Consider the following 24,498-nt stretch of genomic DNA (forward strand, 5'->3'; position numbering starts at 1 on the left):
CCTGACCATTTAGGCTTTTAGACAGGCTGTCTCCGGCTGCTGCTCAGGCCCCGGCTGTGGACCGATCAGCAGCGGGGAAGCCCCTCAGAGCTCCTTCCCTTTGTGTGTGTGGGGCTCCCACACTGTCACTGTGCCACTAGGGGGCAGAGTTGGACATGGAGTCCACAGAGTTTACGCTGGAAGACTGCACACGACTGTGGGAAATGGACACCTCTGGGTGCTGCGTAGAAAGAGAAAGATAGATTTGTGTCAGCTAGTTTGTAAGCATTTATCAATGTGTATGTGTGTGTGTTCACTTACATGCCTCCTGAAGATTCTGTCCAGCAGGCTGCGTCTGGGCGGCTCTGGCGGCTGATTCCAGTCCAGATCTGGAGGTCTCGTCCCTTGAGGCCCAAACACATTCAAATCTCTGAAACACTCAGTTTCAATCATCTGAATAAGAGGAGAGAAAAGGACAGGAAAGAGAATATGTGTTGAACTTTGTTAAGTGAGGTATTTCAGCAGTTACACAAACTGCACCGAGCATTTAAAGAAGTCATATTAAGTGCACACCACTTACCTCATTCTGCCATGGGATGGAAACACTGCCTGTAGCAAATTTGGAGTAGAAGTCATTGTCAGTTTGGTCCAAATTTACTCCCTTGACTGTGGAGAACTGCTCTATGTCCAAAACATCCTTACAGTACACTGCCCGAGGCTGGGAAAGGGCAATGACCACGAAAAAGATGAGGGTTGAGAGGAAAAACAGAAGACAAGTTTATCTAAAAAGATAATTTACAATCATGGAATTTTACTTGCTTTTGTGGCCACTTTAGACCATTTAAGGTCTGAACAAAATACAGTTTCATAATATGTTTTGTGGGCAGAGAGATTTATTTAAACATGCAGTATGTACTGTATTATACATTACTCACATCAGGCACAAAGGGGGGCTCCACTATTCCTGCCTCCAGCCTCTTGAAGTTGATCATTTTGAGGAACGAGTGGGCCTTCACGCTCGCTGCTCCGTCCGCCAGACACCCCAGCCTCTGCTTAGGGTCTTTGGTCAGCAGCTGAGTGAGTAGACACAAAGATGAATAATTAAATGAATCATCATTCATCCGTCTCTTCATACAAACATATTTCCGTCAACGCTTACCATTCTACAGATGGCCTTTGTGTCCTCTGTAAACTTGTCGTTATACTCCTCCTCCTCTTCCTGCACCCTCCTCTCCACCTCCTCCCGTTTCACTCGTTCTTTGCGGGCACGGAAGGGCGATCGCCCGGCGGTCATCTCGTAAACAAGACAGCCCAGCCCCCACCAATCAGGACTCATGCCGTACTTTTCATTGTTTATCACCTCCGGAGCTGCAGAGGAAGGGAAACAGGTTGTTATGGTTTAAAGTTGGTAATTACTCAGGTAAATGTACTCATGGAAATGTTGATTACAGTGTTTCTTACCCATGTAGCCCACAGTCCCCACCCTGCCTCTGATGAGTTCTCCATCAGGCACTTTGATGGCCAGCCCCAGGTCAGAAATACGAATGTGTCCTGCAACATAACAGTGATGAGCATGATGCATTTAATTTATTCAAAGTTCAGTGGATTATAAAGCCTGCATGTGGTTTGAAATTGTCTAGCACAGCAAAAATTGCTGTACAACGCAAAAACCAGTAATCTAAACTGAAACTCACCATTATCATCTAATAGAATATTCTCCGGTTTCAAATCCCTGCAAATAACACAGCATTTGTTAAAAGACAAAAGTATTGATTCATAATCTACAGCATTTAAAAACTTGATCCAGGAAAGCGTTAAAACTCAATACAAAAATAAAAAATTGAGCTGAACTACATTTCAGAATGCATTTAAGACCGTGTAACATATAGAGTGCTACCTATAGACAATGGATTCCTTGTGCAAATGATCCAGTCCACAGCAGATTTGTGCGGCGTAAAACTGGACCCTGTCTTTCTCGAAGCCCGGCGTGCCCATGTTGTAGGTGTGAAACTTCAGGTCTCCACCGTTCATGATGGTCAGCACCAGACACAGAGCGTCTTTGGTCTCGTATGCATATGCTAAGCTCACCTAGAAGAAAAGTGTTTTTTTGTAGGTGTTAAATGGTATGAAAAGTGCTTAGACAAAGGAACAGGCATGCAGATAACCTTCAAATCCTTCTTTTCCATTTTCTACTCACAACAAATCTACTGTTGACTTTCTCTAAAATCTGCTTCTCGTTGAGAGCCATGGACTCCCCTTTCCTCTTCTTTATCCTCTTTTTTTCCAGCTTCTTGCAGGCATACATCTTCCCTGTAGCTCTAACCTGGCAGGCACACACCTGAGGCGAAAAAAACAAAATGCTATCTCTCACATTGCTGTCATTCAAATCACAATACTTTAAGCATCATCATTCATATTTATTACAATCATCATCATCATCATCATCATCATCATCATCATCATCGTTTCTTACCTCTCCGAATCCCCCCTTCCCCAGCACTCTGTACTGTCTGAATGTGTCTTTAGTGATTGGTTGCCTGACAGAACACAGACACAGCAAAATCCATTAATAGATGCTCATATAGTATCGATTAGGACAGAGATGTTATCAACGGAACTCAATACCACCCTGAGTCTGTTTCCTGTGCAGGGGTGGGGCCTCTTGTACGCAATTTCACTTTCCAGACACGGATACAATCAAGCCTGCTCTAAAAGCCTGTTGTTAACTGCCTTTGATATGCACTCTGCCTAAAATATTTTCCTGCCCAGAGTCATCATACTCCTCTAAAGAGTTTATGAAGGGAAGCGTGACTCTATCCAAGTCAAGTTTCTTCACCTGCCATTTGCTTTGTTCTTCAAACTGATATAATGTTGTGGGAAATCACATCTGACAGAATTATTTCATGTGTTTGAATCAAAGTTGCAATGCAACAAAGTAAACTTATTTAAAATGTTAATATATGTTTTTGTACTTTACTTGAGTGTTTTGATTTTATGCTACTTTATATTTATACTTCCCTTTATTTAAAATTGTAAAACATTTATTGTTTTACTCAACAACATTTATTTGACAGCTATAGTTACTATTTACTTTACTTATTATGTACTTATTAAGTATTATTAAGTAAGACACAAATCATATGATCATCTTAAGATATGATGCGTTATAGATGTATAGTTTGAACTACGCTACAATGTATAAAGTAGGTAAGTAGCTTAGATCTTTAGAAACAACAACAGTACAATGCTGCTTCCATCACAGGGATCATTCTGATAATAATATTTACGTATTTTTATTTAAGTGACACTTGATGGTGTATTTTTTCACTGTTGTACTGCTACTTTTACTTAAGTAAAGAGTCTGAATACCTGCTCCATCACTGGTTAAAATGTTACTGACCTTTTAAAAGTGTAACAGTTTGCAAGATGTTGTGTATGTGCTTTTCAGAGCCAGAAGATTTGACTATTTTAGGTTTTTCTTTTTCAGCGTAAAAGCCACCTCAACAAGAAATAAGTACATATCAAAAGAAATCCCAAAGACAGAGATGATAATTCTTAGTGTTAAGTATTGTTATTGGCAATAACGCTCAGTGGCCACCTTACTAGGTACACCTGTACAGTCTAATGTAATCCAATATAACAGTTGTGCTATAAAGTAAACTTTTATAATGCCTATAATGTTATTTATTGCACTGTCATAGAGATCCTAATGCAATTGCATTACTTTGCACTGAGGATATAGTTTGTGTTAGTGGTGGTTTTGTAATGGACTGCATCATATTGAGAGCTGCCACCCTCATGTATGTAAATAGAGAGGACAACAAATTAGAAACATCTCTCAATATAGTTCTGTTCAACTTCAGCAGTAAACATTTTAATTCAATTTACATTCAAATACATCCGACAATATCAACAAAAACATTATACATTTTGTAAAGCTAAAATTTGTGGCAGCGCTGTTGTATTGAACTGCATTCAATAGTAGGGGTGTACCCAATTAAGTGGCAACTGATTGTATATTCAGTTGTATAATAATAATTAAAAAAAAACTAATTTACCTCTCCTATGTAAACAACTTATATTAGATAATTTACGTACCTCTCCAGCATCTTCCACTGCAGGAATCGGTCAAAGTACATGCTGTTCTGGTAGTCCAAGAACGGAGCTGCACTCAGGTAGTCATGGACAGTCCTGGTCCCACACAAAACAGATACAACTGAGAATACAATGCAAGCTATAAATCAGTCAGCAATATTTGTGCTGTTTGTTACAAACATTCTTTTTATGAGGTAAAAAAATGGCAGCGAGAGAACAGGTGAGAGTCCAACAAACAGGTGAGAGGGAATAAGAACAGAGTGGCGACTCACTTGAGGCAGTTGTTGAAGATCTCCTTACATGGACTGAGCTCAAGGTTCTCTCTGCACTGTTCTGCAAAAACCTCTGCTATGTCTACCCGCTGAGGTGACTACATCAACACATGCACACACACACAGTGACATACGTGCACACATACACAAATACATTACTTTTTATTACACACATACTACATCAGACTAAGGAGAAACATACATAACTTTCCATAGAGTATCAGCACATTATGCACATGCGCACTGTGCAAACAGTACATTGGTTTATTTTGTACATTTAATATGTAAGTTGACCACTACACCCTTTGTAAGCACCCTTTTGAGTGTTTTTATTCAGCTGTAACTCAACATTATTGTCTGTTTTTTTAACAGGATTTAAACAGCACTGTGAAAGGTCACTCAATTCACTTTTACAACAAAATGTGAAAGAAAAAAAGATCAAAAAGTATATCAGATAAAGAAACGTACTTGTTTTGAGAGAAAAGTCTTGATGATCTGGTCCCCTCTGCATTTTCTTTTTTCATCAGGTGTCACCTCATAGTCTTCCTAAATAATAAAACAAATCGTATCATAAACATTATTCTTAATTTTTTTAATTTAAATACAGTATTATAAATATCAACAGATTACATGAAAGCACTGAATTTACTTCATCTTGTGAGCGTCAAGACCCACATGTCTTACAGAAGATGTAGTTGTGCATCCAAAATGGATTTATTAACAGCTACCTAACATTTCTAACTACAGACTTTTTTCTAATTAGAAACCAATTTAACTTGAGAGATTATACATTAATGACTTAAATAAAAAAAGTTTGAAACTGAAAAATGTATGAACTAATGACAAGCTATCCCCATTCACCTCTATTTGTGATAAAGTGAAACATCAGAAAAAGGACTTTTTCACAACTTGGCAACCAAATTCTTTTTAATTTATAACTTAAATTTTAAAGTTTATAACTAATCTATAAAGAATATCAACATTAATATAACCATTAGTTACAACTTTATAAATGGTGTCTCAACAGAAAGTGGTACCTATTTGTGCTATGTACATAAAAGTGACAACGAAAAAGAAACCCTTTAACGAAAGAAATCCTTAACGCAAGTGTTAAATAATCATTCAACCAGAAGAAGTCTGCTGAAACTAGGGACATGTTACTTACTGATGTACCCTCTCCCTGTTTTCCAACTATGAAAAAGAAACAATGCAAAACTTCTACCAAATTCTCTCTCAGCCTGAGAAAGAAAAGCTTAATTAGGGCCCGAGCACCAACGTAGTCGGAGCGGAGGACCTATTGTTATTCTATTGTTTATTATTATTCCGCGTGTTTCGTCACAAAAAGGAGGTGCTTGGGATACTGGGAATTTTTTTAAATTTGGCAAGCAAGCCAGAATTTGCGAAAAATTGCAGTCTGATAGGGGTGGTATGAAATATTGGCTCGATAGCGCCCCCTATTGAGTAGCCCCAACATTGGGTTTCACTTAGCTGTATGAAATTTGGTAGGTATGTGGAACATGATGGGACGTGCAAAAAATCCTCATGAAATTTTTCACCAAACCAAAGAGGAAGTCGGCCATTTTTTATTTTATGACGTTTTTGGACCATTTAACCATTTAACCCGATCAACTTCAGATTTTTTCAGTATGCTCTTGAGACCTTGGCAGTGAAAAGTTACTCAAAGATCAAAAAGTTATCGAACTATGTATCCGTAGCGGCAAAAAGACACCATTCGCAATGAAACAGGAAGTTGTTGTAACTCGGCCGTACATTGTCTAATCTGCTCCAAATCTCTCAAATGTCATAACATCCTGACTCGGAACACATCTATATGACAATTTAGAATCATAGTAATAGCGCCACCTGGTGGCAACTGGAAGTTTTAAGTTTTGTACTTTGACATCCTGCTACTCACAGATTAATGAGATCCTTCTCAAATGTTGTCAGAAAAGTCTTAAGACCTTGATAATGCTTAATTTTAAAGATTGTAAGAAGTTGTTGAAGGGCGGCGACGTGGTGGCTCGGCAAATTTTGATCCTTCGCAATGAACAAATAAACTGATGTAACTCAACTCCACATCATCAGATCTTTACCAGATTTCACATGTTTGATGAGACTCCAGGCCTGAAGACATCTGCAGGCCAATTTTGAATCATAGTCATAGTTAGGCTCAATAGCACCCCCTACAAAATTTCGACAAAGCAGCCCTTGCAGTACGTTTCACATAAATGTATAAAATTTGGTAGGCTCATAAATTACATTTGGACTTAAAAAAAAGCCATGCTCTAAACCCAACAGGCAGTATGCCATTTTTATTTTTTTATGAATTTCTAGTGTCGTTTTTGTCATTTCCAGGTGCTGTACTTTAACAAACTCCTCCTAGGGAAATAATCAAATCAATTTCAAATTTGGTTAGTACAATCTAAAGAACTACTGTTCTGTTAACTTTCATGTAAGTCCAAATACAATCAGCAGGACACTGCAGGGAGTTGAACCCCATCCCAGAAAACTGACAGTCTGTTATGTTACAAACACTGAAGCACAATCACGCGCATTCATTTTCTTAATGATCTTAACAGGCTTACATTTATGATTGTATCAGAGGTACACTCAAAACATTTGAGGCTTAAGACCTGGCAACATGATCTTGATACGCTGCTGGTCAATGCAAGAAATATCATCTAACTCGTGCACGCAGTGTATGACGGTCACAGAAATGCATGACGTGCGTGAAGTTGCGAGGGCCCGATCAATGCTGCTTGCAGCTTTAATTAGTTGTGTAACTTGTATGATAGAGTAGCTGCTGTTTAGTGGTGACGAGGACCCACACCTCTCACTCTGTATCTCTGTGTGTTGCTGTCACTCTCACATAAACATATGCTTCTCTTGGCTTCGTGTTCAACGTATAAAGCTGTTGACACAAACAGTTTTGGATGTTCCACATTGGACATATTGGACTCTCTCGCAGAGGCGCTCTGATGCATTTCGTAGCCAGGACTTTTAACTTCTCAAAAAAGGAGGGAAGCAACATGCCGCCTGTGCTGCACGCTGGCCTCGTTCTATCTGGGGCTTTTTTCCAACATGGTCCTGTGTCGCTTGGCAACCACACAGTAAACACGACGGGATTCCTTGAGGTCCTGGAGTGTCACAGTGTGTCACACCAGCATCACCAGCTTTCCACTACAAAACACACACACACACACACACACACACTCGTATATATTCAGTACATACACACATAAGCCTGGAACTTTAGGAAAAACAGGCTTTAAAAAGCCACAGCGTCACTGACACTTCGGAACAAAGCCAAAAAAAAAAAAAAGCCAATAAATAAATACTGTATATATACAAATGTAGGAAACGACATAGAGAGAGAGAGAGAGATGGGGGGGGGGGGGGGGGGGGGGGTTGAACTGTGATTGCTGCCAAATGTTGATTAACTGAGGCTTTGTTATCAGAGGCTCCAGAGAAAAGAAACACACATACAGAGTATATGAGCTGTCTGACTCCCACCCTTTGCCAGTGGGGGGTCAGCCAAATGGAAAAGAAGACGCCCCTTTAGCCTTTTGGAAGCAGAGGGGATCCAACATACGCACACATAAAATGCACATACACCTTCTCATGATGTAAGAGAAGCCACTGGAACCCCCCCCCCCCCCCACACACACACATACACACACACACACACACACACACACAAACCCACTTCCTCCTTTACACACTCCTGCTCTGTTTTTTTAATAATTTTTTGTGAGCATAGGTGGAATACAAACAAACAAGAAAAAAACAACACAAAAGGACACCGGACATCATAATAACAATAACCACAGTCATAATTAATTAAAAAACAACCACAAATCATTGTGGGTACAAGGTCACTTTTCTACACTAGCAAGATTAACTTTTATGCACTAACAATTACTAACAAAACAGCAAAACAGCCGATTCATTCTTATTGGCATAGACTTTGATTACAAACAACATCAGTGAAAAGCTCATTAACCTTTCTCGGGAATATTGGAGACTGTGTAACAGTTATGTATACTCTTCAAACATTCATCCAAGACCTTATCCTTTAGTTCTGCATGCAGCTCGTCCACCTCCGCCTGCTTAAGTCGTGATGTGTTCAGCAGAGCTCTGTTGTGTAGGATCTGATAGAAAAGGGAGACTGCCCCGCAACTAACTGGATCAAATATATTTATTGCCTTCGGGGACTCGGTCAAGATTTCAAAGTTAAGCATATGCTTCCTGACATAGTCTGGACTTTGTGAATATCTACAAAACTTGCAGGGATATTGTAAACAGCTCGTAATTTTACAAATGAGGCAAAGTTCCCCTTAATATTTTATAGTAACTTACTGCCAACGACAAAGTGGTTACCGCACTGCACTGCACACACACAGAAATGTTCCCGTACATCTGACTGATGAAAAACTAACATACTTTTTTTATAGTTTCTGTAAATGCATGATGCCCAGATTACATAATAAAACAGTTTCTAGTAAACCTCATAGCTGAAGAGGAATCACATGTTAATCACATGAATCACTTCAAATACAAGCGCCTGCCTGGTTGTAATCACCCTCGGGCCTGGTTTATAGCTAGTCTGTAGAGTGGTGAGTATAAAGCTCAACACTGAGTGTGGCCTCATGGATTGCAGAATTAACGCCAGCATGTGTTTCGGATGAGTGCCTGTAAGTGGTTTCCCCCTCGCAGAGGGTGATGGTCATTTTTAGGGCTGTGTGGTTGAAGGGGGGCAGAGAAAGGTGGGGGTAGTGGGTTTGGAAGGGTTGGTGTGGGAAACAATGCTGTCCTTTCTGTCCTGTCACATGCCCGCAAAGATATTCTGGGCATAGATAAAGGGTTAAATGTGTCATGTGGGAGCTATTCGTCTAGACACAGAGAGAGAGAGAATGGTGGTGGGGGGGGGACAACAAGCCGGGGGAGGGGGAATCCGGCTGGTTGAATAATCACTACTCAGTTTAATTGTCTCCTCTTGCTGCATGACCTAGCATCAAGGTACTTTCAGGCTAAGCTGTAATGAAAGTGACTGCACTGAAAAAGTGGATGGGGCTGTTTTCCACACCTGCATTAATCCAGGAAAGAGTGCTGCTTTTCCCACTGCTCTAAATATTAAGTCACACCTGAGCACATCGGAGGGATTGACCATTCCTGTTTATCCCTTCCTTATACTTTTGCTCTTGTGTTTTTGGTTTGGGAAAGGATACCATGTAACCTATCTGTTATTAGAACCCTTACGCATTCCTTAACTGGAGAAATCCAGTTAAGGAACGTTTAAGAGGCTTGCTGTTCCTAGTTAAAGCTAGAGTTAGTGAACGGTCAGTTAGTGGTTAAATGCTATGAATACAGACACTTTGATGGTAATTATTAAAAGGAAAAAGAGAGTTGATTATTCACTTGCCCCATATTTTCCTGGGGATATTCCAGGATTCGTAATGGCAAACTTCTGGTGAAAAAGACAGCCACTCAAAGTGTGTGTGTGTGTGTGTGTGTGTGTGTGTATGTGAGTGTGTGTACCATTGCGTCCAGTAGTTGGATGCATCGTTGCAGTTTAGGTCTGGTCTCACAGTAAAGACGGAACAGTAGCCGTCCGATAGGCTGTTTCTCACAGATGCTGACATAGTCCCTTTCTGCAGAAAAAAAAAAAAGTAAACACACTTTGAAACTCTGCCTTTTGAAACACCAATAGACACATATACTCTCTTCCGATGAAGGTGAGCACACAAACACCTACCAATGTCGTTTCCCTGCTCAGTGCACTGGCTTATATGGGGGAAGCGAAGGATCTCCTTCCATTTTTTGCTCCTACCCTTCCGCTTTCCTCCTCCACCTGTGGCGACAGAGAGAAAACCAGAGATGAAAAACTTATACTGAAAGAACTTCATAAAGTGTATTTTCATCAACGAGGAGCAAATAAAGGCCTAACGGCTAAAGGGAGTAGGAGAAGGGTGGGAGGGGGCTCTCCCCTGAATGAAATCATAGTCTCTATGTGTATATATAATTCATAGATTACGTCTCACTTCCTCCGTAAATCACTCCTTACTCTCTGCTGACTTTCTTCCTTACTCAGTTTTTTTGTGGAACAGTGTGTGTGTGTGTGTGTGTGTGTGTGTGTGTGTGTGTGTGTTTATGTTCACACAGACAGAAAGCCTATTCTGACCAGCTCAGTTCCCATCAGAACCCGGGAATTTGCCAGACAGGATTCCACGGCTCTGAATAATCATGCATCAGCTTCCTGCAGCAACGTGTACAAAAATCCCTTACGTCCACCTCCTAAAGGGAAGCTTTCTGTGCAGTCATCCATTAATCCAATTCATCTTGCCTCTCACATTTGACCGCCTGAACATTTCCCATCCAAACCATGGTATAATCACCTTCTGCCTTTTCCTCTTTGATACTGTTTAAACACAACTGTGAGAACTCCATTCCAGCTTGCTGTGCCTTACGTCATGTTTGTCTCAGTTTTATTTTTTTCTTAATATGCAAAGACTGCTCTAATGAACTGACAGGGATTTCCTTTAACCACTTTCTGCAGTGGAAATTGGCTGCGAGCGGCTGGCCTGATGTGAGAGGCAACATTGAGAGTATGAGAGCAGGAGAAGCAGTGACAAACAGACATCTTTAGGTAATAACCCAGGAATGCAAGAGGCGCTATGTCATGCTGGAGCCTCTGAGTGAAAGCTTTCACAGGTTTTCTCATCAGTTCTTCTGCATTACTGCCTCATCTCTCCATCCTCTGCTGTTTGAAATGTATATGTTAATCTCAAATAAACTGCGTTGCCTGCCTTTCCAATATTCACTTGGACTAAAACTCAAGACATTGAAATTAAAGTCAACAATGTGAAGATTAAACACCCAAATAGGCATCTTTTGCAATTATTTATTGTGGTCAACAGGTGGATAGTAACCATTGAGACAACAGTCTCATGAACCTGAATGTTAGTTTACTTTTTTTTCTATTTCCACTGAAGAAGAATTTGAATTTCCACAAAATATCAGGAAAGATTCAACATAGGTTTTGGTCAACAATTGCAGCTTATGTTAGAGCAGACAAACACACTTTTTAAATCTTTCCTCACACTTTTCATCCACAAAAAAGGGGCTTTTGAAGCTTGTAGGAACCCTTATAATAACTTCAGGTAGGGTATGTATTTAGATAAAGGACCCTGTCTCACCACAGCTGACACACGAGTGCAGCCATATCACCACGGACAAACACAAAGCTTGAATTTATTAATAGCTCAAGTCAAAATATCCCCTAAGAGAATCATTAACTCCCAGCACCTGCTCCTCATCACCATTACTGTAGACTAAACAAGCTAAAAACAAGCACACTTCCTTATTTAAGCACCAGTTGTTCTCTGAAAACAGTTAATATGTAAAGTAATGCACCTCAGCGCACTCTTTTGTGTTGCTGTGTGGTCCAATATGTTAATCTATTTTAATAAAAATAAAAACGGACGTCTGCCGAAAAGCATAACAGGAGAGTAAGCGGTGGGGGTCATTCGGGGCCACCATGCTAAAAATGAATGCTACTGTAAGGCATTTGTGGATAAAAGCGTCCACCAAATGGCAGAGATTTCCTCTGAAGGGTCAACGCTATGTCAAATAATTGTACCAAACATCTGCGCTCCACCCAGGCATTCAACTTCTACACAATGCTGAGACAACCACAAATAACGTAGTTCCTCATTTTTCTTTCAGTGTCCGGTTTTCTTTCCTTCTCACTACTCTCCATAAATATTTTTAATTTTGTCCCCCTCCTCATCTTCCCCTTCGTCGTAACCTTCAGTTATTTTTCTGTTTCCTGTAATCCATCTTTTTTTTCCAGACTCTGTTGAGGATTTTCTGTCACCATAACTTCTACATCATCGCCGCCAGCCAATGGCTGACTTCATTTGCTGCTTCAGACCTATCAACCCCCTTTGTTTGAAGGTTCGATAAGGTCGCAAGTTTACAGCTTTATAGGCATATAAACAGCACATTGCTGTAGATCAGGTTCCCTTCCCCTTTGGCCTTTTGAACAGTGAAACAAAGGGATATACTGATGGTCACACATATGGTGATGGAATTATCCAGCAGTTCACTGAAAAAAGCAAAGATTAGAGCAAACTAATGTTAGAGTAAAAAGTTGATGTTGCAGGAACATGTTTTTTTTCTGCACTCTTAGTGAAGATGTTTAATTAAGGAGCCAAATATAGCATATTCATAAAGGCAAATAAAACCTTGAATGTCATTCTTCACCTTTTGTGAAAAAAGTGAGTTACGGTGTGAAGATAAAAACATCCAATCTGCTTGTTAATCTCTTACCAGCAACCCTGTCAGCATGTTAAATTTGTCGAGCTGCAACAAACTCTTTTACTCCGGGAAGTAACATGAGTAACAGCAGAGGCTTGTTTGATGCAAAGACCTGAACGCCTGTACGCAAACACAACCAACCGCTCCCACAAACATGCAAATATCACGCATAAATTATTCATCTCCACATAAGAGACTCATCCATCTGGATGTAACAAGCAATTTCCTGTCTGGCCTCAGTGTCTTTTGACATCTCTGATGTACAACCCTGATCAGTTCACATGAGTTAAACTCTGTGTTGCATTGTTGGTGGCCGTCAGCTGCTGTATATCTGCTTACTAAAGGGGAGATATTTTGACAAGATGTAACAAACTAAGTCAGGGGATTGTGAATATCAACATAAAATGAAGCACAGGGATTTAAAAACCAGGGAATGAAGCTGCAGGAAAAACAAAGCTTCACTTACAAGTGTTAGTTATAACATAGTAACTGTGGGTTCATGTTTAACAAAACTGGGCTATTAAAAGTATGAATATGCTCTTAAATGTCGTCCATAAACCCTTTGTATTTGCTTCCTCGTTTCTTTCTTTCCCTATTAGACACTCTTTCATTGTGTGTCACTTACACATGAGTAGAAGTATGCACTGTGCCGTGGATACCCTGCACACAGGAACTTGTCAGTCTAATTTGTTCCATGAGGGCAGTGTGGTCGCCGCCTTTTATTTATGTTTCTGCTTAACACTTCTGACATCATGAAGGCATGTCAAGTGAAGCAAAAATAAGGTCAGAGAGGGAATGACATCCGTCTGGCGCGACACCAGGGGGTTACCGGTATCCCAAACATCTGTGTTTGTGTGTGTGTGTGTGTGTGTGTGTGTGTGTGTGTGTGTGTGTGTGTGTGCTCACATTATTTATACTGTGACCTCTCTCTAGTAATGTCCTCATGCTCAATTTAACACTATCGGGCAGTTCTGCAGGCCCCCATCCATCCACACATTAAAAAACTTCCCTGCTTAACTGTGAGGTTATATTCATAAAGTGTTGAAACACAAAAGGAACTAGGACATCAAGCAGTGTGTAGCTCTCTCTCACACACACACATGGTCTCTGAGTTTCAAACACCTCCACTTACACTGTCACTCCAGACATGCAGTCAGATCTGCTGTGGACAACCAGCCGAAACCACATCCTGAAGCTCACGCTGTGCATCTGGCATGTATGTAACAACAACATCTGCAACAGAGTGTGCTGGCAGGAGCGCAGTGAATATGTGCTGTTCTCGACACCTACACTCTTCAAAAAGGGAGATTTTGGTAGATTTCTGTGACTCTACGCATGCATCTCCTCCCTGAGGCGACTTAATATGTAATTCTTGTTCACAAATAACTGATTATCTCTTTCTGATTATCGCTTATTCTCACCTCACCTCCTTTGTCTGATCTGTTAAATGTCAGCCTCGCGGTTGAGTCACACCGTGGTGGTCAGCAAGGTACCAACACAGTGAAGCCAACCAGTACCAGACGATAATACAAACGCCTTTGTTCTCTCAAAATCTCCCTCTTCTTTCTCTCCCACAACATTCAACTGTTCACTACAAGGACTTTATTTGCATTAGAGCTGCAGGTAAGGGCGTGCGTGATGTTGTGCATGCAAAACATAAATGGTAAATACACAACAAGCAGATTATCAAGCAACTTAAGAGAAGTTTGCACTGGCACTCGCTGTTAAGCATTCTCTTCCTGCTTCTCAGAGCTCTGAAGAGCAATTCTTAACAACATACAGTTTTGATTTATCGCAAGAAACATCTATGACACTGTTTTAGATGTCCATCTCTTGCAAAAAAAGACAGAGATGGAGTTGCTTGAAAATAAATCACACCCTTCCAGATAGTGCTTTTTGTGGGTTGTGAAGTAAGTCTTGTGTTTGCATGTTACTATGTATACAATATTAGCAGGGATGTAGAGATGAATAAAGATGGAAGATAATCAGCTAAACTCTAATATACATCTGTACAAGCTAATGCATTCCAGCCAACATCACGACAATAAATCAATTGTAAAAACCTCTACAACTTCAGGTTTTTCATTGATTCAACCCTATAGTACATTATGAGGCCTTATTATTTAGTACCTTGATTTCTACATGTGAAACACCTGTTGTTAAACAATTTAGGGATAGCTCTCAGGTTTAGTTTAACACTTTAACAAGTGTGTGTTTGTGTGTGTGGTCTGTGTGCCACAGGAAGCTGAGGGAAACGCTGCCCAGACCTGAGCAGGAGAGGAGGACTATAGCAGGAAGAAGCTCTTTGTTGCCCTGCTCACCATGATGTCATGCCGGTCCCTCTCTGTTCAGCCGCCTTATTATCCCCCTGAACGAGCCTCTCTGTCCACATATTCCTCATTATCGCAATAATAACAGCATAATCCTGGCTGTAACATCTGCTAGCACTCTCAAAACAAACATCTGTGACGTACACCTTTTACCTGGCAACACTCGACTATTCTTTTGGCTGCAGCGGGGGTCACATGTTAAACCACTTAATGAAGGGTCATAAACTCAAAATTAGTCATAGACAATAAAGAGAGATTTTATCAGCAGTATCTGTGCAGGCGCACAGCTGTATCCCGATGCGCCATTTGTGTTGTGTTGGCAATAACATTTGAATCTAACTTGACCTTAACAACGTAGCTGTAAATAGCAGGACTACATGTTTTTAAGATTGATTTAGACATAAATTCAGTATGTGACATGTTGTTCACAGCTACATTTACACAAAGCTAAAGCAAAGAAAAAATACACAACTGTGACTATATCCCTGTCTTTATGTCCTTGTAAATATTTCTGCTATAAATAGCAACCAGACCAAGGACAGGAGCAATGTGTTAATACAAACCGAGGTGGTCAAACCGGTCCATGACCTCAGAGCTTGTGAGCTGTGACAGTTGTCGCTAGAGTAACTGTGTCTGATTGTAAGCGTGTTCATATGTGAACAAGCATGTGCGGGAAGATAACCAGTGTAAAAACTTGCATGCAAGGGCAGAAATCTCACAAAGGCAGCAGAAGGCAGGGCACATTTCCTGTCTGGGATAGAGTCATGTGCCACAAGTTTCCTGTTCTATAAATATATTTAATATGGAATGTGAAGGGGGGGAGGGGGAAACAGTCAATAGTCTGAAATTATATAACCCACCAGGCTGTCCGATCAAAGCACCACACACAGCCCAGGGCACGCTGGGTAATACATGCTGTTTGCTCATCCATAAAGATCCAGGAGGACAGAGCATAGTCCACATGAGGCTAGCCATAATGGGGTGCTCCTACGCTCTGACACAGTGTTTGTTCACCTCTATAAATGTTTTGATAGGGCGAAACATTATGGCAAAGTTATCCGAAATCTCTAGGAGGGATGATTTTATTTCCTCTCACTCGGAGTGAAACTCTGCAGTTACATCACAAGTGAGCAAACATCGAGGACAATACTTCCAATGAAAACAAGAGGTCCAACTTATCAAAGTGATGGAACACACGGTGCACTGTACTGTAAGTGTGTTTGTTCGCGCACAAAAACCCATCTCGGAAATAGGGTTAAAGTGATTACATTGCTCTTCTCAAGCTGTCCTCTCTAGCTGTTCTCCGTTTCCTTTTTGTTCTCAAACACATTAACACACACACTCTCTCTTTATGAAGATGTTTGTTTCACGTCTTGCTCCCGTGTTGACATTCCATGTTCTTTTGTCCCTGTTATGGCAACATCTCTCAAAAGAAAAAAAAAAAAAAGTGACTTGAGTGTGTGTTGTGGCCTTGACTGAGCTGAACTGCTGAGAGAAAGCAGCTGTTTCATCTTTTACCTCATTTACTTGGTTTTCTGGGGCATTTTGGACTTACTCATGGGGCAATTTTGTTTGTCTTTTTTTCACTATCATGTTGGAAAACTCACAGCAAGCCTCTAGAAAAAGCAGTGCTTGTCTGAGATTTATTAGTTTTTTACAATATTTGATGACAGAAAGTCCTCTCTTTTTATTATCTTCAAATATGTAGCCTCATGTAATTTCAAAATGTCTGACCATATTGTGTACGAGTACATGAGTTTCTATGGATATGTTGTAAAAGTGCATAGTCTAGCATTTAGCTCCACATACAACAGGAGACATTAGGGGAAAAGCTTCATAAGCTACAGTATTGATTATCCCACGATTAATGCACATCAAATATTTATTGGATGTTCCATTAAAGAGATGTGGCAGCAATGCAGAGCACAGAAAGCAGGTCTCAAGGTTGCGTATGCATGAAGACACGATAAAATGCTGCATGAGTAATCACCTGTATGTCTAACATGGCGAAAAAAGATATCATCAGTTTGGCTGCTCGGTGCATTCCTGGAGTACTTAAGTAGCCCAGCTGATAAAATTCAAATGTTTTCTGCATTCACTTTCCCTCAGCCTACCTTGTCTACTTCTACTTTAAATAATTATCTCCTATATTTCCCAGAATTCCACTCGACAACCCCCGGAGAACAGGCGTGAACTTGTTGCATCCAGCGGAGTTATGTATACTGTATGTGTGGGTAGAGGCAGCAATAACAATAGAGATAGTAAGAGCCAGAGAGCAGAATTTTTCCACTCAAGAAAAAATGAGTCACCCTCCTGCTCAAAACACGGCGAGCCTTGTGGTGCGTTGATGATGGAGAAATGGGTTTATCTGCTACTTTTTTGTTTATTTCTCCATGTAACAACTGGTAGAAAATGGGAAGACAAGAAAAAGCCCTTGTGCTTTAATACTGAAGGACTCAAAAATAAATAAATAATCAATTTCAACTGAAACTGTGTTGAAAATATCTCAGCAAGAAATAATGACTTTATACCGTAACCTGCATGAATAAGACACAAAATCCAAATTGGTCCAAAAACAATTGGGTTTAAGAAAATCTGAAACTAGAATTCCAAATAATATGGAAGCCTGTGTTTACGTATGTCATGAAATCCAGCCAAGATGGATTTATAATGCTGAAAAACATTTAAACAAGACTAAGAGTATACAGTTATGCTATAGCAACTATGTGAGGCTGTACTTTGTCACAGTAGTGCTTTGAATAAATGTGAATGTCAGCATGCTAACATGCTGTAGTTCCGCAGTTATATTGCTCATGCTAACATTTGATAATCAGCCCAAAGTACAGCTGAGGGTGATGGGAATGGCACTCGTTTTGCAAGCTTTTGGTCATAAAACAAAGTGTTGGACAAATTCAAATGTTGAACTGATGGTGCTAGATGGAAATTCAAGGAACCACAAAAATGATTGCGGTTCATCCTGTGGGAAACATAAATCCATAAGTCCGAACCAAATTTCAAAGCAATCCATCCAACATAAAACACAAACGTCAACATGCTGGTGGTGCTAGACTGTAGCCAAAGTCAGTAGACTTCCTTCAATGGGGACCATGAACTGTATTGGAATATTTCAGTCTGGACCAAAGAAGCCGTCGCCACCGCTAGCATAGCATTTTTTGATGTCACTAACTCAATATTACCAGTTAACAGTAGGCTAACCCTGACTGCCAGTAAATTCTCGGTCTAATGTTGCAGGCTAAGTGCTCCTGAAGCATGCATGCCGGGAAGTGAAAACATAAAAATTAAAAAAAACTATCGCTTAAATAATCAAACATGAATCACCTCTAAGAGAGCTGATAAATATGAGAGTGGGTCATGAACAGCCCTGCAGCTATTTGTAACTACATTTCTTCGCAGGTTTTCTTTTCCTATGCCTTGCTTCTTTCCCGGCAGAAGAAGCAAGTGAGGAAACGACAAGCTGGTTTCCCCCTCGTGTATTTTACTCTCCCCTCCATTAAGGCTCTCTACCAAATAAAAGTTGACGCCATTATGTCATGGCTCCGTCCTTTCAGCGAGGTCCTGAGGGTGGAGCACTCCAGGCAAGTGTTTTTGTTTGTGTGGAAGTGGGAGAGAAAGTTTGTGTGTGAGAGTCTACAGGATATTATTCATACTGGCATTACCATTAGCTGACAGGTGAAGGAGCATACCTGTGTTGTATGTGTGAGACAGTCATGGCTGCAGATTCAAGCAGGCTAATTTCACTAGAATTCTGTCAGTACCAACAACAGCAGCTCCCCCAGTTGCTTCGACTTGCTGTGGCATCGCATGATGGAGCAACACCACCCCAGCTCCCACCCCCCACCCGCCTGCAGCAGGAGCTCAAAGACACTGTGCACTGTGACCCAAATCGCTTGTAGAGACAAATACTTCATGCCTTTTATCTCATGTCATCTTGTATCATTCATAGCTACTTGTAGTTACTGATCAGTTGTCATGTGATGTTTGTACTAAGCTAAACATCCTCTTGAGAGTGCAATGGGGGCACACAAAATAAAGAAGAAAAGAAAAATCATGATAACATTGTTTTCAAACACAACAGATTACATCAGGACTCTTTGCAATCTGAATCTGGGACTCTTTACAGTCCCATTACACTTTGGGAGATCCCAAATGATTGGATACCACTATATTTAGGTACAAATCACAAAAAGCTTTTCTCTATGGATTACCCCATTTACACTTTAGCACAAATATTTTCCAACATTCATGAAAAAACAATAAATTCTGGAACCATGTCAGATAATTGCAAGGTATTACCTTTTACGTTTGATCTACCTGATAAGCAACAGGCCCATTAAATTACTATTTTTGAGACATGTAATTATACTAAAGCTGCAAATAACCTTTACTTTAATTTTAAGTCGACTAATTGATCGTTTTGGTCCTAGTCAACTAGAATTTCTTAAGGCAATTAGTTGTGTTTTATGCTTTTTTCATGCTGAATGACTTATTTCCAAGAAACTTGTGAGCAAATATCTAGTAAACACAAGATTTGAAGTGATGCTTTTATGTGGTTCTTTGTGGAGAAACTCAGTTTTACAGATCTGTCGATAAATTACTCCTAGTGTGCTGATTTTTTTCTCAATTAATTGCTGAGTCTATCAGATGTCAAAAAACAGCAAAAAAACATCCATCCCAGTTTCTCAGAGTCCAAGGTGACATCTTCGATTGTCTTGTTTTTTCCGCCAGGAAGTCCAAAACTGAAATACTATATTCAGTTTACAATCATATAAAACAGAAAATCAGCTGATTGCCTCATCATGAAGCTGCAACCAACGCATTTTGGGCATTTTACACGAAAAACTATGGAAACGATTAAACAATTATCCATGCAGATGCAGATTCATTCACTTTTGATCAAATAATTGATTGACTCATTTTTGCAGCTCTAAATTCTACTGTAATTTTCATCCACAGCATACATATATATGATTTCAAGCAAGGTCCTTAATTCAATAAAGAGATTCCAAAAACAAATAAATATATCACTGTAAAGGGTCACAGTCCTAACAAAGTCTTTCAAAACCAACTAGTCTGGTTCTTGGTCTGATAACATTATCTAAATCTGTTTAAGAAAATTATGAGTAAGGGGAAAAAAGTCAAACAAATGGAGAGAAGAGCTGCCATGTTGCCATCATCATCATCATCCTCCTCCTCCTCCTCCTCCTCCTCCTCATGTCTCATCTTAGGTACCTGGAAATAAACTAATCCTTCACTACTAAAGGGATTTTACCACAGAGATGCACTGTGCGAAGCATTTCCTTGTACTGAACTATACACCAAATGTGACAAAAGTGATTTTTAATCTCGCAACCACAACCTCCAAAAACACAACAGCCTAAAAGCAAAAGTCAGTAGGCACTGGAGTGGAATTCAGTCTAGTAGCCCAAACTAAATAACCTGGCTCTGCTACAGCAATTCAAAAAAGGCATCTGCATGCAGCAATGCAGTTTTCCCCCCTTACTCTCATTCACTTCGACAGCCGATGACGTTTGTTCGCCTGGCTTGGATTCTGTAACTGCTGCCAGCAAGAGTTGTGAATGGGGAGGCAGACACACACACACACACACACACACACACACACACACACACACACACACACATTTTAAGTCCAGGGCCTACTGCACTGATGTTGCTCTCGTAAAGGCAGCTGGATTCAGGTTACATTTAAACAAAGGAATTCACCCCCACAACTCTCATCTGCTAACACACACACATAAATCTACAGCATACCCTGGTATTGAACCGGCTCACTATATGTCAGCTCTCATTGAAAAGGCATATTCCAACAGATCTCACTGAAACAGAAAGCCATGAATAACTTCACAGAACTTCCTTTTTGATCTGCTGCAACCCCCAGTTTCCTCAGCTGACAAAGATCATGCAGACAGCAGAACTTTTAAGATTTGGTAACAGTATTGCAGCCGTCAGATGATACTCAGATGACCGGGCAGGAGATCGGGGTGTTTCATTTCACTGCATACTCACTCATCATCCATAAAGTATCTTCCGCAGAGACCGAAGAGCAGCTCCACAGGAAGATGGAGCTCGGATGGCTGTAGCCCACTCAGTTTGTTATGTAACAATCAATTTGATTAAATAGCTTATGGGCTGCATCTAACTGATAGCGTATAATACCATTTGGCTTTATGTAAGAGAGCGGTCACTTAACAAGATGGTTCAATATGATGAGAGCTGCTTCTTTTTTCTATGGAAATACATACAAGTTATATTTTCCACTCTGGGATTAACGTGAAATAGCATATTGGTTGTAAATCCTCTCTGATCCTAAAGTTTTAAACGAGTACCAGCTAGTTTTAATCTCCCATCTCTAGATTCTCTAATCAATGAGAGGTGTCCACAAGGCAAAATGCAGATCTGTACTGTCAGATCTGTCCGACACAGAAGGGCCAAAGAATGATGGAAGTTGGCACAGGGCCTGTTTTGCAGCTCCTGGCCTGGGGATATCAAATACATTTTTATTTCTAGGCTTTCCTGCAACTTACACTGTTTTACTGGTTTGGAAGGTGTGAGGACGCTGGCATAAAACACAGCAAAGATCGCAGTGGAAATTCAGCCTTGTTTCAGCTCTGGCTTAAGAAGCACTCGCATAAACAAAAAGGAATAAACACTCTTTCTTTGCTCCATTCACATCCCCTCACTGTTGCTATAGTATGTGAACCTAAATTGAGCCTCTGTGTAGCAGGAGAGTTAGCAGCATCACATTGGGATCTCTTTGGCACTGGGCCCTGTAAGATAAAACCTCTAATGAGTCACACAGAGGACACTCACAACACCCTGTGACACGTTTTAATGTGTGCAGTGCAACACGTTTGAACTCAACTGTTGATCTGCATTTGTAGAGCCATTATTCAAGCTGCAGAGAAAGTCGTGCTTCAGCTTTAACTCAAAGAACCTTCTCATCCCTTAATGTGAAATTGTAAAAGGCCCTTTCTCTCCCACACACAGTCAAGGCACGGACTGGATGAGCACCGATGGAGCAGCTGGGACAAGCAAGATCTGTCATGGGTCATTAACTGTTCTTATTAATTCATGAAGCTGAATTCACAAGCCCAGTCGTGCTCTGCCCCCATAAAACAAAATGTCCAGATCAACCCGTAGGTGAACGCATCCTTCGTTAAGGGTTTTGACAACATGGCGGCTTCCTCTTTCACTTCATCACTTCGTTAATTCCCATGACTCTCTCTCTGCCCTCTTTGCAGACCAGCCCCCTTTTTCTCCCAAGTATGTCATCATGTGGGATAAATAGAAGGAGCTGCCAGAGGTGCACAGACTTCTCCTGCGTCACCTTGCAACAGCACAGAGACTGTTGCCACATGGAACCACGTGCTGCCTGAAACCAAACTTGTGGGTGCACTTGTAAATGTGTGTGCCACAAAACTGAGTTAGACCTATTTAGAATAATTTAGAGTATTTCTCATAGAAAATGTCATAGTATATTCTGAAAAGACATAAGTATGACACACATACTTATACTTGCTTTAGGAAGTATAATGCTGGTGGATTTTCTTCTTTAACCCACTTGTTCCCAAAACTGGTTTAGGGACCCCCAGAAGACCTCCAGGGAAACAATCATGGCATAAGACTGCATGATGTTTACTTTCAGGCTTGTCTTTCTAGAAAAGAGCTATTAATAACACTATATACCTTTATATTCCAGACTATAGTCAGACTATCTGGCCTCCTCAGACATTGGACCGTTTCTGATAACCTGACTCTCTCAGTGCAGGCCCCATACATCGATTTCAACACCAGACACATCATCAGATCACCGTTCAAATGCCAGCCTCCCGACACTCAGTTATTCTCTCTGTGCAAAGAGTTGTTCCCTGCTTCACTCTGTGCCTCAGCATGTGTAATGCTGCGAAAGAGCGCATTAATTTGCAGAAAGAGAAAGCGGATGTGGGAGGCAGATTCCCCCCACCCCTTGCGTATGTGGGAAAACGCATATAATCTGTCAAAATCAGTGAGGATAAATAATGATCTATGAGATTGATTTAAGGTTAGAATTGATCACCAGACGAATTATTTTAAATAAGATGTGTCTTATTGCGTAAGACGCTTTTTCTGTGGCATTTGTAGGATTTACCTGCTGCTGTACTGAGCCCTACAGTCCGCAGACAGGGTACCTACTGCCGTCATTATGATAATTGCCACCTTTTTCTGCATATTAAGCGCAAACTGTCACACAGTCAGACCTACTTACTAATTGCAGCTCTTGTATGTGCCAACTTACCCTCTCTCGCTTTTAGCAGTACAGTGTTGGCTACTATGTTCTCCAGCTCCATCAAAAAAAGAAATCCTAAATGCAGAGGTTTTTCGGTTCACAAGCTTCTGCAGCAAAAACAACGTCCTTCAGTTTGTATGCTGTGTATATCTTCTTCACTCGCCAGTATCCGAGCAAATTTCACTCATATCAAAGTCATAATGGATAAAACAGGATGTCTTAGATTTGCTTGCAATGTATGCTGGGCATGGGTCTTGTTGTGGGCTGGAAGTGCGGCGTTGCATTTCTACTCCAATCCCCCCAAAACCATTCCATGCGTAATTTGGCTGCGGAATCTCTCCGATGCAGAGAATATTCAAATCGGAGACACCGATGAATGCGAACCGGGTCCTTAGCAGCGCTACACCAGGACACTGCTAGCTTTACATTACAACAGCAGGGGTTGGTTGAGCGTTTCAGATATGACATCAAGCGCGCCCCCCTCCCCTGTTGCTGCGTAATGAAAATGGGTTGGGCTTCTCTGTAGCAGCTGCGAAAAGACAGAGAGCAAAACAACTCTACCAGAAGTGAAGCAAAATTGTCAGCAAAATAAGAGCATATATCAGTATTTTTTCCTGGTAGTGCCCCGTGTTGCATTATAGCCAGAACAAGAAGTTGAAGGCTGCTAATAGGCATCAACCTGAATAGAGGTCTAACCAGCCACACCTCATGTGCAGAAGTTCTTCGTCACACATTGTATAACTGGACATAGCTGCATGTCTGTGAAATCCTTGTTATAAAGCCACATTAATGCTTGTTCTCTTCTTCATCTTGGTTTTAACTGTATACTGTCTCTATTGTAATGACACAAATGCGAGTAAAATGAGCAAATTACTGAAGATTGAGTGGGGAAAAGGTCACCCTCTGGTGGTAGAACTACATAATTCACTGCATAATATGATGGATACATTGCATTAGGCAGCAATGCCCCTTGTTGTTTTGGGGCCCCTGTCAAAGAATGTTATCCTGTTACTTGTGAAGTGGCTCTGCACACTGCTGAGATCAACAGATGATGCCATGAGCCATAATTGAATTGGTTCGTACGGCTGCAAGTTTCTATTTGAACACTTGTTTGTCTGACTCTGGGCCATATTCAGGTCAGTACGTCTGTGTCTTCATCTCTTGTTGGTAGCACTTGAGAGAGTAGGATCAAAACTCT

General features: G+C 40.7%; 1 protein-coding gene across 1 annotated transcript; it reads right to left on the bottom strand.

Annotated features, from left to right (window-relative positions):
- grk5l (G protein-coupled receptor kinase 5 like) lies at positions 1–23,740 on the bottom strand. The gene is made up of 16 exons (XM_068703933.1): positions 23,310–23,740; positions 10,102–10,197; positions 9,885–9,997; positions 4,815–4,892; positions 4,347–4,444; positions 4,078–4,170; positions 2,453–2,516; positions 2,177–2,317; positions 1,877–2,067; positions 1,674–1,711; positions 1,441–1,530; positions 1,139–1,347; positions 915–1,052; positions 560–697; positions 301–432; positions 1–220 (listed from the first exon to the last, which is right to left on the bottom strand). The coding sequence occupies exons 1-16, from the start codon at positions 23,359–23,361 to the stop codon at positions 137–139; spliced, it is 1,755 nt and encodes a 584-aa protein (XP_068560034.1). The 5' UTR covers positions 23,362–23,740; the 3' UTR covers positions 1–136.
- Positions 23,741–24,498: the final 758 nt, after the last annotated feature.

This window comes from Cebidichthys violaceus, unplaced genomic scaffold (genome assembly GCF_023349555.1).
Source record: "Cebidichthys violaceus isolate CVI_PGR_0920_01 unplaced genomic scaffold, fCebVio1.0.p SCAF_9, whole genome shotgun sequence".
NCBI classification, from domain to species: Eukaryota; Metazoa; Chordata; class Actinopteri; order Perciformes; family Stichaeidae; genus Cebidichthys; species Cebidichthys violaceus.